The sequence below is a fragment of the Girardinichthys multiradiatus genome, chromosome 3 (assembly GCF_021462225.1).
Source record: "Girardinichthys multiradiatus isolate DD_20200921_A chromosome 3, DD_fGirMul_XY1, whole genome shotgun sequence".
NCBI classification, from domain to species: Eukaryota; Metazoa; Chordata; class Actinopteri; order Cyprinodontiformes; family Goodeidae; genus Girardinichthys; species Girardinichthys multiradiatus.
In genome coordinates, this window is record NC_061796.1 from 38,707,485 (window position 1) to 38,725,982 (window position 18,498).

An 18,498-nucleotide genomic window follows, 5' to 3' on the forward strand; every position below is an offset into this window, starting at 1 on the left:
TCAAAAGCTTCTGTAAACAAAAATGTTTTCAGTCCTAATTTAATGGAACTAACAGTTTCTGTGCATCTCAGGTTTTCAAGGATTTTGTTCCTGAGCTGAGGAGCATAGGAACTAAATACTGCCTCATCGTTTTTATTTCTCGTCCTGGAGACATTGAGTAAGAAGGGATCTGAAGATGGTTTATACTTGATATGTGACTCAAGTCCATGCAGTGCTTTAGTGTAAAAAAGTCTCTTTCTTTTTTTGAAGTGGTCAAAATGTCTGAGAAAGAAATCTCAGGGCTCTTAACAGTTCTTAAAGGTCTCTGGCTTCCTCCCACAGTCCAAAACATGACTGTTAGGTTAATTGGTCTCTCTAAATTGCCCTTAGGTGTGAATGAGTGTGTGCATGGTTGTTTGTCCTGTATGTCTCTGTGTTGCCCTGCGATGGATTGGCAACCTTTCCACGGTGTACCCTGCCTCTTGCCCGTAGACTGCTGGAGATAGGCACCAGCCTCCCGTGACCCTCTATGGAATAAGCGGCATAGAAGATGAATGAATGAATGAATGAATGAAGTTGTGAACTTACAAAACCAGAGTTTTGTAAGTTCCTTGTAAAACATGGAAGTCAAATGCGGAGCCAGGAAATAAGAACAGGTTACAAACAGGGTAGTTGGCAGAAGAATTCAGGAGGAACCAGAAGGGAACAATCAAAACCAGAAAGCTTATAAACTGAGGGAAGGTGGAGTATGGACCAATGAACAGGGAGGCAGGTAATCAGCAGAAACATGGCACAGGAGTGGAACAAGTGAGAGGAGACTGAGACATGAAACAGACATGAATCTAGGGACTGAAAACTAAACCGAAGAAATCTAATAGCCTGGATAAACAGGAAAACAAAAACACTAACACAAAGGTCCACTAACTGGCAGGACATGACAGTTATCTATCAAACAAAAATTCCAACTAATCTGTCTGTTCAACGCTAAAGGTACACCTTGATTGGTGTTAGACCAAAAAGATGCACATGTTTTAAATCAAACTGTCAATCAAACTCAGCAACATTGGCTCATGCTGAGTGTTCTCACACATTTTTAAAAACAAGGAAATCACGCAACATGACAATGACAAAGACATTTCTATCTGGGAATCCAAGAATTCATACCAGACATACCTCAAACCAGCAATGACTGTTGGTCTAAAACTGATCCTACTTTGTTGCTGTAGTTGATAGTTTTAAAAACACTCCTCACTTGGTTTAGAATATTATTCAGACTGAAGGTGGTAATTAGAGTGATTGACTCCTCTAGGACAGGTAGAAAATGAATGACTTTACATTTAAATCAATAGACTTTGTTGACTTTTTGGACATTTAAATTAAGTTGTTATTTCTTCACTAAATCCATGATTTAATATTTATTCCAGGATCTACCATGAGACTGAAAGGCTACTTTTTAGTTATGGTGAACTTGGCAGTTTCATCAGCACTTTCACTACCTACAGTAAGTAATTTTGTTCTTGACTGTTGTCTTTCAAAGTATTATGCAAATAACATATTTATTTTAACATTAAACCACTGTATTATGTGAAGTCAGGTAAAAGTAAATGGATGGTATGGTCATGTTACTTATCAGCTACTGTTCATCAGCAACTCACATAGTAACAGAACTAAACCAAATTCATTAGAAATTCAGTGTAAACAAAAGCACTAGGTAACCTATTACGGTTTTACCACTAAACAAAACTACAAAAGCATAACTTATTAAGTTGGGAGAACATCTTAAAATATTCAAATGTATGTCAGTTATTCAAAATTATTTATAGTCTGTCATGTCCTCCACATTGCCAGTTTGTACACATTAGAACCAATTTATATTGACTAACCAGAAATGCAGTATGGGGAGACTTCATTGTGTCTCTCAGAAAGATTACTTTCAGTCAGCATGGATTTTTGGTTTACGTCTGCACATTAGTGGAACTTTGTTCCAGTGAACAGTGAACGTAGTTCAAGTTTACAGAAGCATTACCAATTTTATCATATCCTTAGTCAAGATGAAAAAAGTGAACAAAAAACTATTACCTAATACTTTCATGATACATAAACCTCTCATATATTAAGGGAGAACACTTTTTTTTTTTTTTTTACCATGACTGTATGTTAACCCTTTTTATTTTATGTTTTTTTTATAATGTTTTCATCCAGGTAGAGGTAGAGATAGTTGGTAAGTTCTATAAATTTGTGTTCATTTTTGTCTGTAAATCTTTTGTCATTTTTGTGAGGTAATGTGAACTTAGCAAGAAGATTGTTGTGTCATTTCTAGATGCTGGAAAAAGCAACACCAAAGAGGGTAAAGTTACATTTCTTTATTCTTTTAAATAGGCCTTTGATAAAATAATTTATTTTCTAAAAGCACTAACTTTATGCCCTAATCTTAGATTTAACACTTGATGATATTCGTGAGGTAAGTTTAGAACTACTAGCAAATAATCAGGGGGTAATTAATTGTACATTTATCTATGGATGTGTTGTATTATATGGGTATGTCTCATGCACATTTTGTTCAGCCTCTAAACATTCAAAGGAGCAGCATTCTACCTGGAAATGGTCTGTGGACATCCCCTGTTCCCTACTTCCTGGATAAAAGCCTGGGTATTTGTTTAATAAAATAAATTTACATTTATTCAAACCACAGTTTTGGGTTGTGGTATTTTAGTGGTTGTATATCTTAAGGAAGTAGTTGCATTGTAAATGTTTACTTCTAAAAAGAGGGTGTGTATGAGGGACCAAAAATGACAAAATGAAAAATAAATATTTAAATAAATAAATACACATATAAATAAATAAATACACATTTAAATGTATAAATAAATAAATATTAGAGGAACAAATACACATATAAATGTATAAATAAATAAATACACATATAAATATATAAATGCATAAATGAATAAATATATAAATAAATGAAGACACATATAAATGTATTTATTTATTTATTTATTCATTTATTTTCTCCTTTTTGTGCATTTATACATTTATGTATTTATTTATTCTTTCATTTATTTCTACATTTGTTCATGTATACATTTATTTATTCATACATTCATTTATTTCTACTTTTATTTATTTATTCCTACATTTATTTCGGTATTTTTACATTTCCACATTTATTTATTTCTGCTTTTCTGTCTCCGTATGTTAATGAGGTGGGTGGTTCTTTTTTTGTCAAGAATCTACAAGTGGGACACAATCGTGAAGTGGAAAGAAATTTATTGGATGTGTCAAACGTTTTTAACAAACAAAAAACTGAAAACCACAGGCAATTCCCACTGCAGTCTCCCTCATAATGCAAAAACAAGACAGAAAATGGTATTCAGGTGAACAGGATTTTGTGTACAGCTGTAAGGGCTTCTTTAATATTGGGATTTTTATTATTCATTATGATTTTATTTTATGTCATATTGCATGAACAAGCTGTAAGACTTTTTTGTGTGCTCATGTAATGGTGTTCAATCTCAGGTTGTGACACACTGCAAACAGTAAAGGAAAAGTTTAATATTATTTGGTTGTAATACAGAGTTATTATCAGTATAAGCAAGTCTGCATCAATAAAGGCAATGTTATGTTTATTCAAAAGATTCAAGATGAGGTGATCTATGTGTGCTATGAGTTTGTTGGCACTACAACATGCTATAGTGAAGTTATTGACCATTTTATGCATATTTTACTGAATATTTGGCTATTTAGGCTATAGTCTTTGGGAAATTCTAATTTTTTTTAAGTATTAATTTCCAATCCAAGAAATGTAGTTTGAAAAACGTGACATCACATACACATACAATGATTTTAATGACAATACACCTCTTCTTGGCGACTTTATTGAATATTTCTCCATCATATTTTTCTGGTGTTGCAATTTGCAGACGGTCCCTGAGCATTTGAGGAGCAGTGAGCTCTGCATAGAGGCCAATGCAAGTCTCCCAGCGCGGTGTTAGGCTCGTTTTGAGGAAAATACGATTGTAGCTGACTGTCTGCCTTGCTGTGATTGTAGAGGTGTTGGTTTTCTAGAGGCAATGTTCCGCTGATGAGTTATTGATCCGGAAAAGCCGAATCTGTGAATATCTTTCTAACTTTACCGAAGTAAGTTGGCGGCCAACTTCCTCCAGAATGTCCAATATAGTGGAGTCAACCTCCACATCCATCTCAGCTTGGAGCTGATTGAAATCCTCCATGACCTGTGCAAAACGAAAATGGAGGTAGTCATTTTGGTCAATATCATTTGCCAATGACCTTAAATTATTGGCAATGGCTGTAAGAGAACCGTCCGTCGTGCCTACCAAAAGAACTTTGGTACCGGAGTCTAGGCAGTAGCAGCAGGATCATACACACAATTCTGACTAATGGTGCTGAAGACAAATGTTAGAACCACCCACGTCATTAACATACGGAGACAGAAAAGCAGAAATAAATAAATGTGGAAATGTTGAAATACAGAAATAAATGTAGGAATAAATAAATAAAAGTATAAATAAATTAATGTATAAATAAATAAATGTATAAATGAAAAATGTATAAATAAAGGAATGAATAAATACATAAATGTATAAATACACAAAAAGGATAAAATAAATGAATAAATAGATAAATAAATACATTTATATGTGTATTTATTTATTTTTTATATTTATTCATGTATGCATTTATATATTTATATGTGTATTTATTTCTTCTTATATTTATTTATTTATACATTTATATGTGTATATATTTATTTATGTATTTATTTATTTATTTGTACATTTATATGTGTATTTATTTATTTATATGTGTATTTATTTATTTACATATTTACTTTTCATTTTGTCATTTTCGGTCCCTCATAGGTGTGCAACTCAGTCAATATCAATATAAAAGAACATGTTGACAAAAGATTTATGTAATGTAAAAAGCCAACAGCAAGTTATTAAGTTAAAAACCATTTTTTGACCATAAAAAATTATGATTTGACTCTTAGAGCAATATGCAGAAAATAATTATACTATATGTCATGTGTTCTCTGTTTCACTGCTTTGAAATTGATTTTTAAATTAAAGACCTGAATAGTAAAGGAGTTATCATGAGAGCTTTTGACCAGTTCAGAGTGAAGTCATGCATCGATTTCAAACCCTTGGACTCTGAGGATCATTACATCAACATTCAAAAGTTAGACGGGTAGGTTCTTTATGTTTTCTTCTGTTTCTTACGTTAATCAAAATGTACTGATCAGAACAACCAACCAATGCTGTTAAATACATTGTGAGGACTCAGCAAAGCAAGTTATGCAGGATTATTAAGATATTTCAACTCAACTCTTCATAGCAACATGAGGTTCTGAATTATTGTTGGTACTAAAACATTTTCATAGTTTGGAGTTTACAGAAACATTTTTCAGACTCTGAAATCAAATTTTCTCTCAAATCTTTCATTCCATGTATAAGACCCAGATGCTTTGTGCATCTATCAGATTATGAAGACATTTACTTTTGAAAGCAGAAAATAATTATTATTGTGTGCAGTTTCTACATGAAATATTGTCCTGGTTTGTATATTGTTGCATTCTTCATTTTCCATTATTTTTGTCTGTCAGATATATCCATAGACCTGTAATTCAGTTATTGTTTGTTGTGAAAAGACAAATAAAAATGTTTTTTGTTTTTGCTATTCAGGCATAGTTTCTTTTAAAGCACTTTAAGGCTAATATTCTGCTATAGTAGAATAGTTCAAAATATTTGATTTTGACAGTGTAGGATCAGATATGTCAATAGATCATGAACGTTTTTATTGACTCTTTTATTGACACTTAACTTTCAAAACTATACACAGTATATATATACTGAAAGGTTTTGATGCACAAATCTCTGATTGGTATATTTTTTCTAGGTGTTGGTCATATATTGGCCGAGTATTCAGCAAAGGACAGAATCTCTCTATTGGAGAAGGCTGTGATGACCTTGCCACTGTTGAACATGAGCTTCTTCATGCTCTTGGTTTCTACCATGAACAGTCTAGATATGACAGAGACGATTATGTGCAGATTGTACTTCCCAACATCATAACAGGTAGAACATACATTATTAGGTTTTCTTCAAATTAATAAAACATATTTATTATACTTTTGTTTCCAAACTTTATGAGGTACACAAGTATATCAACCACTTAGTCAAACTAGGACAAAAGTTTGGTTCCTGTTAAACATGCGCAGTGTACAACAAATCAAGAGAACATCCAGGCCTATTCAAGAATTAAAAATTCTGATCACCTTCAGAAAGGGACCACCAACAGATTTCCGAATGTGTCATATTCTCAGAGATTTTATATCTGGTACTTTTCTGTTACATTGTTATGCCTAGAAATTATCAAGAGTTTAAAAACAACCTGAAATGACAGTTGGTATTTTTCTGATTTCTTTTTACACTATGAATTACACTGAAATTGGAGATAAAATGTAATTATTTGAAGGACTTTGAGTTTTATTTTGGGTTTTTCCTGTTAACGCGATTGTTTTCGAGGTGGTGCATTAGTTCATTCCTCAGATTTAGTTCCTTAATAATTCTTGTATTCTGTTCATGATGTAAGGGTTATGATTATTGATTTATTCATATTTATCAAGAATTCTAATTTAAAATCATAATTTGAAAAAAACAACAACTAATTTCTTAACCAAAAATCATTACTTACGAATAGAAATCAGAGATGTCCTCTGGTGTTGTGATTATGGGCTCAAAGCTCTTTAATAATTACAAATTATTAATCAAAACCACAAACTGTCACTGTTTATTCAACCACTTCACTGAAGGTGGAGGATCTTCGACCTTGTTTTAACAGATAAATCACTCTTGCACGAAATAAACACAAACGCTTCTCTTAATTATATATATGAAGATTTATTGAAGCCAAATAATCCTGATATACCATTATTCTGGTCCAAAACCTTCACCTAACTAACAAGCACTATTCTACACAAAGGGAATAAAAATGACTACCTAACAATAATAATAAAAGAAAAAATATATGTGCATTTAGTGTCTATGAAGATCAAACCAACAGTTTTATGGACTAAATGTGTAATTTGGGTTAAATGGAAAGATAAGTCCTCCTGGCGTGCTGATGTCAAGATTGCAGTGATCAGCTGATAAAATAGTGAGCTGGGTGCTCTTAGCCACAACCAGCTGATCTCACAAAATCTCGAACAAAGGGTCTCAAACTCTGAGGCGGGAATTAAGTGGAAAATCTCCAGCAATAAAACTGGAACAAGAGTGGTCAGACCACGAGGTACAGACCGCAGTTGCTTTGAATGAAAAACCTTTAAAAGTCCAACTTCTTACTCCTGGCAGATTTGGGATCAGACCACGCACGATTCAGCAGCGCTTGCGCAGCAAATCAAAACACAGCTCAGCATAAAACACTTCGATCAGTATTGCATGCAACAAGTTAATACCTTAGAATAACTACTGGTGATCCTAAATCACCTTAACTGCCTCATCCTGCCCAGACCTCTAAATGCACCTATCCGGTTTAATATAAAAAGAACAAAATTACTTTCTTCTCTCCACCGGTTGAGGATGGGTCAGGTCTGACGGAAAATGAGGGGAGGGGGGGATCACGCGTCCGTAATCAAATCAAGAAAAAAAAAACGGTAACTTCTCATCCGTCCAGGACGGGAAAATTAAAACCGTTAGTCGACTTAATCACAAAGAGGAAACTCGTCTCATTGGAAATAAACCCTCTGTGGATTTTCACCTGTGCCGGGTGTCAGCGCGGTCTTCGATCGGCGAATAAACCTGCTGACCTTTTAGTATCAGACAGATTTCCAGCTTTCAAGCTCTTCTGGGAATGGCCGTGTGGAGCAAAAGTTCGCCTGCGAGCTTTTGTCTCTCCAGATATGCGCCTCCGATGCGCTGTCCTGTGAGACACGCAGGAAATGAGAACGAAACTCTCCCCCTCGGCCAGTTTTAACTCTCGGTGACATCAGAGCTGCGACATCTGTTGAGCTGCGTATGTCAAAATGTGCGACCAAAATGGATGACCCCAACAATGATGGATTTTATTTTATGTTCTGTAAGATTTTTCCTTGGTTAAAAAGGAGTTTTGATGAAAATTCAACCTGGAAGACTCACTCCCTCCTCTGCTCCATACAATGACTCCACCATGTGTCCCCACTCCAGCCAATCAGCATTGATTGCGCATTTCCTCTTCAGCCAATCACCATCCAAGGCTCCGCTTTAAAGACCTTCACTTACGGACTTCCTTGCTCTTCAAGCTCAGCTGCGACCCTCCTCCTCCCCATCTCCACCATCTGGCTTCCTAGCTTCTCCTGATTTTCCTACCTCCTCAGGCCTCCACTCCACCACCAGTCGGATCCCAAGAAGGAAGACATCTCTAATTCTATTCATAAGTAGCTCATTCAAGTTCATGTCATTCTCAGCGTTCGTGTCTTCCTCTGGGGTCCGAGCGCCAAAGAAATAAATATTTCTAAAAAACTTATCTAATTGCCACCTATGTGTCCTTTCATCATGAGTCTTACAGGATTGAACTGTGTTCTTTGACTTCTGTTTTCTTCCAGCCATGTTTTGTCCTACATTTAACAAACTCTTCTCAGTCCATTTTTTAAAGTGAAATATTATTTGTGTCAACTAGTTCAACAGCATAATTTCAGAAAGGTTGCAAGTGATGAGAGCACTACCCATGGAGTCCCATATGACTACATGTCAGTGATGCACTATGGCAAGGATGCATTCAGCAATGGCGAGGGCTCAACAATTATTACCAAAGACCCTAAATTCCAGGATGTGATTGGTCAAAGGCTTGAAATGAGCCCTAGTGATGCTCAGGAGCTGAACCTTCTCTACAACTGCAGTGAGTTCTTACACATTGTTGAACAATTTAAAGCAATTTTTAAAGTTACCAAAACTAGTGCATTTACAATCTATCACTGTCCAAAGGAAAGTATTATTTTTTACCATGAAAATTAAACTTTTCCACATCTAACCGTTGATTAATAACTAATTAGTTTGTTTTCGTTTAGAGCTTATTTAGTCACTCAGGATTTACTTAAATGCTTGTTGATGTCCTACTTTTTTATTTGTACTTTTTAGACTATTGGTCTAAATTTACAGTTTAACCTTATGAAGCAAAAGGTGACCAATTATTTAAACACTTTAACCCCTATATCTGATCCTATATTTGCTTTAATGCTATCCACAATTTTTCATTTCAAATTAGTATTTGAACAACCCTTAAAATGACTGTCTGTTTTCATAATCTTTACTTAACTGCAATAAAATTTCCAGAATTTCATGAAAATATTGCATTAAAACCAACATGTTGAATTAAGATACATGACCTTTTGCTTTTACAGATGCATCTATCGCCTTTAAGTTTTACTGCGGCTTTTCTGATGGAACAATGTGCCAGATGAGCCGCTGTTCACGGGGTGAGAATGACTGGGAAGTGGTTACACAAGTTCATGGGGGTCCAAGCTCTGACCATACCAATCTACCAAGTGGAAGTGAAGATAATGGTAAACTTACTTTATATTGTCTTATGGCATAATGATTAATACAATCCTATGATTTGCAAATTTAAGCAATATTTTTCCCTGACCTTTCTTAGTCAGTCCCTACAAAAATGTAATTAGTTTCTTTGTAATTTAATGGATGATTTCAATAAATAAATAAATAAAATAAAATGCCTCTGATGTCACAGCAAAAGTAACTTACTTTGTTCTGATGTAGTTCCATCAGAACAATTCCCTTCAGCCTAATACACACATGCTGTACAAAACAGATCAAAAGGGACACACAGAATATATATAGACATGATAGGATATAATGTTTCAAGAACACATTTAATTATTCATGTTTAGACTAATGTAAAGTTGTTGTTTTTTTAGCTATGGCAAGATAAACATAGTGACAGCAGCTCTACATCCTAAAAACATATGCTGATGTGAATCAAGCTAATACAGTTCAATGATGATATATCCAATAGAAGGCGACAACAAATTAATATACATTTAGAGCATTCATGTTAGTAAAGCCTAGCTGGGATTTTACCTGGAAGAATTTTCCAATTGAGTATAAAATAATAAATGCCAATGTTGAAAGTCCTGCTTATGAATTTGTGAACTGTGGACATTTTAGCAAATTCAATCAAGTTTCAGACATCTGTTCATGCCACACATTTTATGGAGAGCATTTCCTCTTGATGTCATCTCATAATGATGTCTATGTTGCTCTGCATATCACCAATCAAACGTTTTTGACAAAAAACCTGTGTATGTATTGTATGCATGTCATGGATCGTATTGTTTATGAGAGAATATTAAAAATGGAAAAAACAACCTTGGCAAATATTTTCTGCAAAAGAAAATCTCTAACATACAGGTATTACCCATGTCATCTGAAGTGAGACTTTTAAAGTACCTTAAAAATGTTAAATGTGTGTTAGTTTCAGTTTAATTTCCTTTTTGTTGTTGTTTTATGTAAGTTAATTGTAATTTGAGGTAAGGCTCCACCAAAAAACTTTATTTTGGACAACATCCATGCAGGTCAACAAGCAGGGTACTTCATCCATGCGAGCACAGCATCAGGTCAAGAGGGAGATTCAATCAAACTGGAAACTGAGGTAGTGAAGCCTAACAGGGCATGTAATGTCCAGTGTCTGCAGTTCTACTATTTCCACAGTGGAAATGAGTCAGATGAACTTAATATCTGGATCAGAGAGTTTCAAGATGAACAGGACACAACAGGAACTCTCCGCCTCATGGCACAGATTACTGGTAACGCTTTATTATATATAAAAAAAAAAAACAGAACTTTTTGTTTTATCTTTTCCATACCTGTCTGTTGTTTGACTACATTCATTTTCCCTTTTGCATATTATAATATTCAAAATTGTGCAATGTAGTAAATCAAAATCCCTTACTCCAGGTCCACCAACGTCTCATTGGAAGCTCCACCATGTTTCATTAAATGCCACCAAGCACTTTCAGGTGGTGTTTGAAGTTCGGAAAGGAGCAGGAAGCTCTACAGGAGGCTACTCAGTTGATGACATCAATCTCTCAGAGACAGAGTGTCCACATGTTGTCTTGCAGATTGATGACTTCGAGAATCTTTTAAACACAAGCAGCCCTGGAACTCTAATATACAGTCCACAACAGTACTCAAAAGATGGCTATGCGTACCGTGTAGCTGCTTACCTTGTAAAACCATTTATTGGAATTTTTGTGCAGCTCTTGTCTGGTGAATTTGACAACCAACTGCAGTGGCCTTGCCTACAAAGACAAATTATTTTCCAGTTGCTGGATCAAACCCCTAACAAGCAACTGCAAATGTCAAAGCAAATTGCTTTCACTACTAAAGAATCTCATGTGACCGAAAGTGGTATGTTTATAAAAAATACTGACATTTCAAAGGAACTTTCTGGGTACAAAAAAAAGGAATATTTTTTCTTACTTCATGTTTGTACCATATAACAGGTGTCTCTTACTGGAGCAGTCCTAGGGAGACTGGAGTCGGACGTTTTTATGAGAAAGATGAGTTAGTCTATGGTGGGATTCTCTTTGGGTTCTATTTTGCAAACCAAGAATTGAAATCCAGACAATTCCTAAAAGGAGGTAGTGCCATTTTCATGTCTACCTTTGAAGGTAGGTTAAATGTTTTATTAATGATAATGTTCATAATAACTTTCTCAGTTCATGGGGATACAAAGAATGAAAAAACGTCACATTTTCTGATATATAAATTAATATTTTTTACTCTCAGAAGAAAATTTTTGCCAACTTCATTAGCGGTTTTAAAGGGAAGGGAAATGACTATGTAAAGTTAATGATCAAAGTGCATGATCAGATTATCCTGGGACAACTAAATTACCACTCACATGTTAACATGTTAACAACTCTGACATGCAACTCTTTGCTTTTTGGCTCTCTACCTTTCGTCGTTCACAAGGTGGGAGTATAGGGAAAGTGGGAATTAGCTGAAAAGATTGAAAAATTCCACAGACATTGTATTTTTTTTCTTACTGACATTTTTGTCCTTTGATAGATCTCAACCCACTAATAAATGGATCCAGTCTACCATGTCCAAAGTTAAGACCAGCGAGCATAACAAATCCTCGCCCAACTCTGGATGAAAGTCCATGCTCAGCACGGTAATACACACTGTCAAAATAATAATAACTTAAGTCTGACAAGTTTGATTTAGAAATGCTGCCAGATTTCAGAGTGTTTTGTCGAATAATGCTGTGACTTTCACAGAGTGTCCCCAACCAGCACTCCACCTTCTACAACACCAGATGACAGGTATTCACACATCTGATTGCACTTTATTTTGTCAAGCTAAACGCATTGTAAAAATATGATATATCCTGATTCCCCCATTTTTGGTGGTGTATCAGGTACTACATGCCCATCATGTTAGTTTAAATCAATTCAGTCAATCATTTTCTACCACTTATTCCATAGTGGGTCACAGGGGAGCTGGTGCCTATCTCCAGCAGCCTATGGGCAAGAGGCAGGGTACACCCTGGACAGGTCACCAGTCCATCTCAGGGCAACACACAAACAACCAAGCACACACTCATTCATACACCTAAGGGCAATTTAGAGAGACCAATTAACCTAACTGGCATGTCTTTGGACTGTGGGAGGAAGCCAGAGTACCCAGTGAGAACCCACACATGCACAGGTAGAACATGCAAACTCCATGCAGAAAGACCCCTGGCTGGGAATTGAACCCAGGACCTTCTTGCTGCAAGGCAACAGTGCTACCAACTGCATCACCGTGCAGCCCTAAATCAATTCGGTTCAGTTTATTTATATAACACAGATTTTTGCAGAATCTCATCTACCATAGATCAACCTACTGAGACACCACACATTTATTCATTGTGTTCCTGTTCTTTTTGTAGCTATCCAATAATATTGAGCAGTATGTTGTAAAACCACGTCACTAACAATATATGCAGGTTACAATTATTTCTATTTGCTATGTTTTTTTTTTTTACTTTCTTAAACTTCTGAAGTTCACATACAAATCACAACAAATCCTGTATAGGACTGAGATCAGAGGGTTGGGATTCCAAAACATTGACTTTTTTGTCCTCAAGTTGCTTTGTTACTAAGTTGGAGGTATGCTTAGGCTCATTGTTCACTCGTGCAAGCGATTTTTTTGGGAGGACGACTGAAACCCTGTCTGTTTTTACAACTATATGCATGGTTCGATACAAACACAGAGAGCATTATTCCTAAATATTTGATAGACTTGGAAAAACTGCTAAAGAGTTACACTAATGAGACCAAGCTTTGTAGTTAGAGTAGTATTAGGAGTGCACTTCCTCTCTAGACCCTTCTGCTACCATATAATTATACCTGCAGTGCCATCTGCTGTTTAAAAGAACGACAGCATCTCAATTGCGCCTCAAGCAAATGTATAAACACTAAGAGGATGTTTGTAGTGGCCAAATTCTCTCTCGTCATCTGTTAAGTAAAGTCATAATCTGTGATGGAAAAAATTGAACAATCTACAGGCAGATGCTACCAAATGTGCATTGCATGCCAAATTAAATATTTATTTTTTACATAAAATAGATAAAGAGAAGAGACAGAGTGAAAACAGTAAGGAGAGAGTTGTAGAAATGACTTGGTAACTACTAACATTTGCGAATAGAAAAGGAGGCAGTGACTGTGTGACATCTATGAGGTCTTATGGTGCGGTGCGTTCCATTAACTCTGGAAGTCAAAACTGGGAGGTCAGAGTTTTGTCAGGACTTACAAAATGGAGGTCCCCAGAATGCAGACTAGCAGGCAGCATGACGGTAAGTGAAAAAAGGATTTAATAACAAAAACTCACTCACAGGAGGAGGCAGGAACCAAAACAATAAACGGGCAGGCAAGACGGGCAAAAACAGACATAGGCAGGCTGGCAAGACAAGCTTGGCATGAAAAACAGGACATGAGCATGATCCAGAAAACTAGACATGAGCGTGATTTGAAAATGTTTCGGTGATGAATAACTGAACAGGTGTGTATATATGGAGTGTGTACCAGGTGGAGTAAGGAGACAGATTAGCTTGGAGCAGGTGAACCAAATAAAGATAATTGACAGACAGAACAAAATGTGGCTGGAGCAAAACAGAGACTCATGAGTACAAACTAACAGAAACTAGAAAAACATTAAACTAAAGCATAACCAGATCCAAAAACCAAACTTGAAAAAACATGAACAAGAAGACAAAAACTAAAGCATGACCAGGAAAATAATAAACAGAAGCATGATTCAAAAACTGTGAGAAACAAATAAGAAAAAAACCAGAAACCAAACAACCCCAAATAATAACAAGTTTACGTCATCTCCGAGTTGTAGCGTTTCAATTTCCTGCTTGTTTTCATTTGTATCGCTAGCAACTGTAACAGCAGTCTTACATCAATAATATTGACAATAAACACTGTTTAACATTGTATTTCATGCACACAAACGTCGTTGAATTCTCATGTCTAATAAACAGTAAAAAGAAGTTCATGTATGACTGACTACATTTTACAAAATACAGAACAGGTTGTAGTCACACTAAAACAGTTGCAGTAAGAAAGTTTTCCACTGTTTGTTCGAGAAACAGCCATCCTGAATGCAGAAGTTGGGTACGTCCCTGTTGCTCTGGCTTTCCGACTCATCATTCTTACTTTGTCGGGTATTCCAGTTAAAATTTTCAACTTGGAAGTGGGACGTTCCAACTTCAAAGTACAAATGCAACGCACCATTAATAATGTAGTCAGCATTATTATAAAGTCAAAATTTGTGCTGTCTTACTTTGTTGACATTTTATTTATGTAATGCAAATGGACTGCCACAACATTATTGTGCTGAAATGTAGGCATAAATGTAATAAAGCCTGTTGAGTGAAAATGTTAGAAATGTAGCTGATGCTAATTCATCATTTAACAGAAGTGCAAACTGCAGCTCAAATTAAGTACATCATGGACATAAACATCAACATGATTCCAGTGAAATACCTGTGTGATATTTAGAAGTGATAATGCCAACTTTAAACCAATTAGTAGTTAGTAACATCAATAAATATAATTACCACAATAAATACAATGTATTGTCTAAAATGTTATCTCCCTCAGTATTCTGGGATTTGGAAAATACAGATAATTTTGGTAATTCTGGCTGACCTAAACCAAGAAAAGGTTGGTCTAATTAAATGAGACAACGACATTTCAAATGCTATATAAGGTATTTAACATTAATCATGTAATTTTTATTTATGTTTGTCCCTAAATTTGTGGTTATAATTTTACAGGAATCCATCTACCGTGCATCCACCACCTACTACAGACAACAGGTATTACCATATTTGATGACTAGTTGTCTGAAAATTTCTCAAACTTCAAATGCATCTATATGCAGAGCATAGTAAAAATAAATAAAGCACTGCTACTGTTAGTATACATAATCAAGAGTCCAGTTATTTCAAATACATAGAAAACATTTGGAGTTACTTTGAATTGTATTACCATCATAATAACTAAATCATGCAGCATATGTGATTCATATGATCTGCAGCTAAAAAACTAAATTTTTGGAAAACTACAGATTTTTTATATATATTTTTTAATTCAGGCTAATTATTTTCTCTATAGCCAACCTATGAGAAGGCAAGTAAGATGACAAGTTTAGCATCTTTCAGAGCTAAGGATGCTGGGGTTGTTTTAGCTGTGGAAAACTTTCAGAGACTTTACATACGAATTTAGCTACATTCTCTGACAAAAATAAAGGAGTGGAAATGGACTGGATGAGTACAGGTCTATTTTCGTAAAGCTGCATGATTGGGTGTGATGCAAAATGTTCCTCCTCGGTTTCCATTTGTTTTTGCTTAATCAATCACACCTACAAATGAAATAGATAAGTTGCCCATTGTATTTAGAATTATCAATTTATTCACAAGATAAATGTATCTCAACATGTGTACGTAGATGATTAAATCTATTAAGGAACATTGTGTTCATCTGAAACCAAAGACTAAGATTTGACCAGTTTTATGAAGTCAGCCAAAGATTACAGCTCTAATGATAATATACTTTACAGACATGACAATTTATGTTGTAGCTATAGGTATTTTGCCATAGATAACAACAATAAGCTGCAAAAAGATATGGTGTACAATAATTGAAATTGTTGTTGAAATAAAGTCTAAAAACTAAATTGTAAGATGCTAATAAAAACTAAAATATCCTATTTTTTAACCATAATATAAATCAGTACCTGCAGATCTATTTCCATCTACTACAGTTGTTCTAAATTCCTGCTGAACATATAAAGATTGAGTTTAACACTGAACCTTTGTGCCACTAAGCTCAAAATCACCTAAAACTGTTTTATGCCAAATGTTTTAATTAGGGGTTAAAACTGTGACAAAGACCACCATGTACGACTTAGATGGTGTCCACACAGGAAATGTTTTACAGGGTAACAGTTCAAGTAAATCACAAACAGCTTTATTTCTTGTTTCTAAAGATAAATCTGACTGGACACACACAGCTTTAGTCTTCAGTAAACTCAAGTCATAATCCTGCCTTTTCATGATTTCAGTGGTTTGCTTTAGTGCTAGTCAAATGTTAGCATTTTGTTCCCATTTTAAAGTAACCTCTGGATAATTAGAATTATTCTAAACCTCAATGTGGTTCTAGTTAATTGAGTTCAGACAACATTTAGAGAAAAGGTTGTTTTTATACTTCAGAAACTTACCGCTTTGTTCATAAACGTGTGGACATAGGTGATATAGTCATTTGAAACCCAATCTGCTGGTGGCAGAAAACGTACACCATTAACAGACCCTTTCCATGATGAAAAATGTTCTTTACAAAATGTCAGAACTTACTCATACTCCTAATTAAATAACTTAATTGTATTAATTGCTTTAATAATTAATTCTTGATAAGTGATGACTTAATTGACACAGCCTGTTTTCTTTTCTCTTGTAGCATTTTTTGCTTCTGTCCTGGTATGGTGGCCTCTCCCATCCTCACTGTCCTGCTGGCATTGATCCTTCTGTTGCAATGATGTATGCCTCCCATATACATCTTCTGTCTCTGTATAGGCAGCAAAACTATTAGAAATCTCTCAGAAACACTACCAGTCAAAAGTTTTAGAACCCCTTTATCATATACCGGTTTTCTATATGTTTATGACAACTTACATTGTACATAGATTCTCCCTGAAGGCATCAAAGCCATGAATGAACACGTGGAGTTATGCAAATGAGAAATTGTAAAAGAACTTTAAATATGTTTTATATTTTACATTCCTTAAAGTAGCCACCCTTTGCTGTGATGACTAAAATATTATTCTTTGGGGATCTTTTAATTAACCTCTGAGAAGTTCTTTCAAGACTCTCTGGAAAACTATTTCAGGTCACCACCTCATGAAGCTCATGGAGAGAATGCCAAGAGAGCAAAGAAGTAATCAAAGCAAAGGGTGTCTATTTTGAAGAATCTAAAATATAAAAATGAGTTATTTTACTATATTATTCCATGTGTGTTCATTCATAGTTTTGTTGCCTTTGGTGAGAATCTACAAAGTAAATAGTCATGAAAATAAAGAGACCCATGAAGTGAGAAAGTGTTTCTAAAGCTTTTGACCAGAAGTGTATGCATAAACTTGTTGTAATGACAGAAAAAAACTGCAGTTGATAATTTGTTCTGGTGTGAGTTTATTGTGTAACAACAAACTGGAAAGCTGTCCACTTTTAAAAAAAAATCAGCATATAATCCTTAAAACTCTGGCTCTTATTAAACAGTGCTTGGTGATGGGACATATTATTTATTCAACATGTGTCTGCAGATTATTGTAGGCTATTGCAAAACCTGTCTGAAGTATGGTTTGGTTTTCACAGTTATAGATACACCTATACAATGCTCTTGAATTTCTGAATCAAGCCCATAATATTCTGTTTGAAAATTAAACATTTTCTCTTTTGCACATACATTAACCTGTACGCTAATATATTTAAACATGGGTGCTTGGTGGCCAAATGGTAAAGGACACTTTTAAATCAGATATGTGTGATCTTTCACTTGACACAAAGTTGTTGCAAATTAATATATATGAATTATATATGAATTAAATAAATACAGATCCACCAAAACTTCAAATGTCTTACATTTTTGTCATTCAAATTTGAGATTTGACTGTGTCATTGGACATAATACAATCTAATATTTTATGTATTTTGTTAAAATTGATCGCTAACTAAATGGTCAAATTAACTTATTTTGAGTATAGAGAGTATTCTTAAAGCTAACCGTTCTGTCCGTTTTGAATAACAGATTTGCATTTTGTTAAAAATTTAAAATAAGTTTTAAAAGAAAAACTCATTTCAATATAATTAGACAAATATCTGTTTTTCATTTGGCCTAATGGTACCTTGACCTAATTATAAATATATAAATAAAAAAGTGCAACCCATTAAATTTCA

At 34.7% G+C, this 18,498-nt stretch overlaps 1 protein-coding gene across 1 annotated transcript; it reads left to right on the forward strand.

Moving 5' to 3' along the window:
- Window positions 1-1,253: 1,253 nt before the first annotated feature.
- On the forward strand, window positions 1,254-17,495 carry LOC124866050 (meprin A subunit beta-like). The gene is made up of 17 exons (XM_047361680.1): window positions 1,254-1,293; window positions 1,404-1,480; window positions 2,182-2,200; window positions 2,300-2,326; window positions 2,415-2,440; window positions 2,544-2,628; window positions 5,073-5,190; window positions 5,899-6,077; window positions 8,656-8,874; window positions 9,377-9,538; window positions 10,568-10,798; window positions 10,950-11,402; window positions 11,498-11,665; window positions 12,066-12,171; window positions 12,278-12,322; window positions 15,325-15,366; window positions 17,006-17,495. The coding sequence occupies exons 2-17, from the start codon at window positions 1,412-1,414 to the stop codon at window positions 17,082-17,084; spliced, it is 2,028 nt and encodes a 675-aa protein (XP_047217636.1). The 5' UTR covers window positions 1,254-1,293; window positions 1,404-1,411; the 3' UTR covers window positions 17,085-17,495.
- The last annotated feature ends 1,003 nt before the right edge of the window (window positions 17,496-18,498 follow it).

Coding starts and splice junctions, on each gene's coding strand:
- LOC124866050 (XM_047361680.1), top strand. CDS start 1,412: ATGAGACTGAAAGGCTACTTTTTAGTTATGGTGAACTTGGCAGTTTCA. Junction 8,875..9,376: donor GAACCTTCTCTACAACTGCA/GTGAGTTCTTAC, acceptor TTGCTTTTACAG/ATGCATCTATCGCCTTTAAG. Junction 15,367..17,005: donor CCACCTACTACAGACAACAG/GTATTACCATAT, acceptor TTTCTCTTGTAG/CATTTTTTGCTTCTGTCCTG.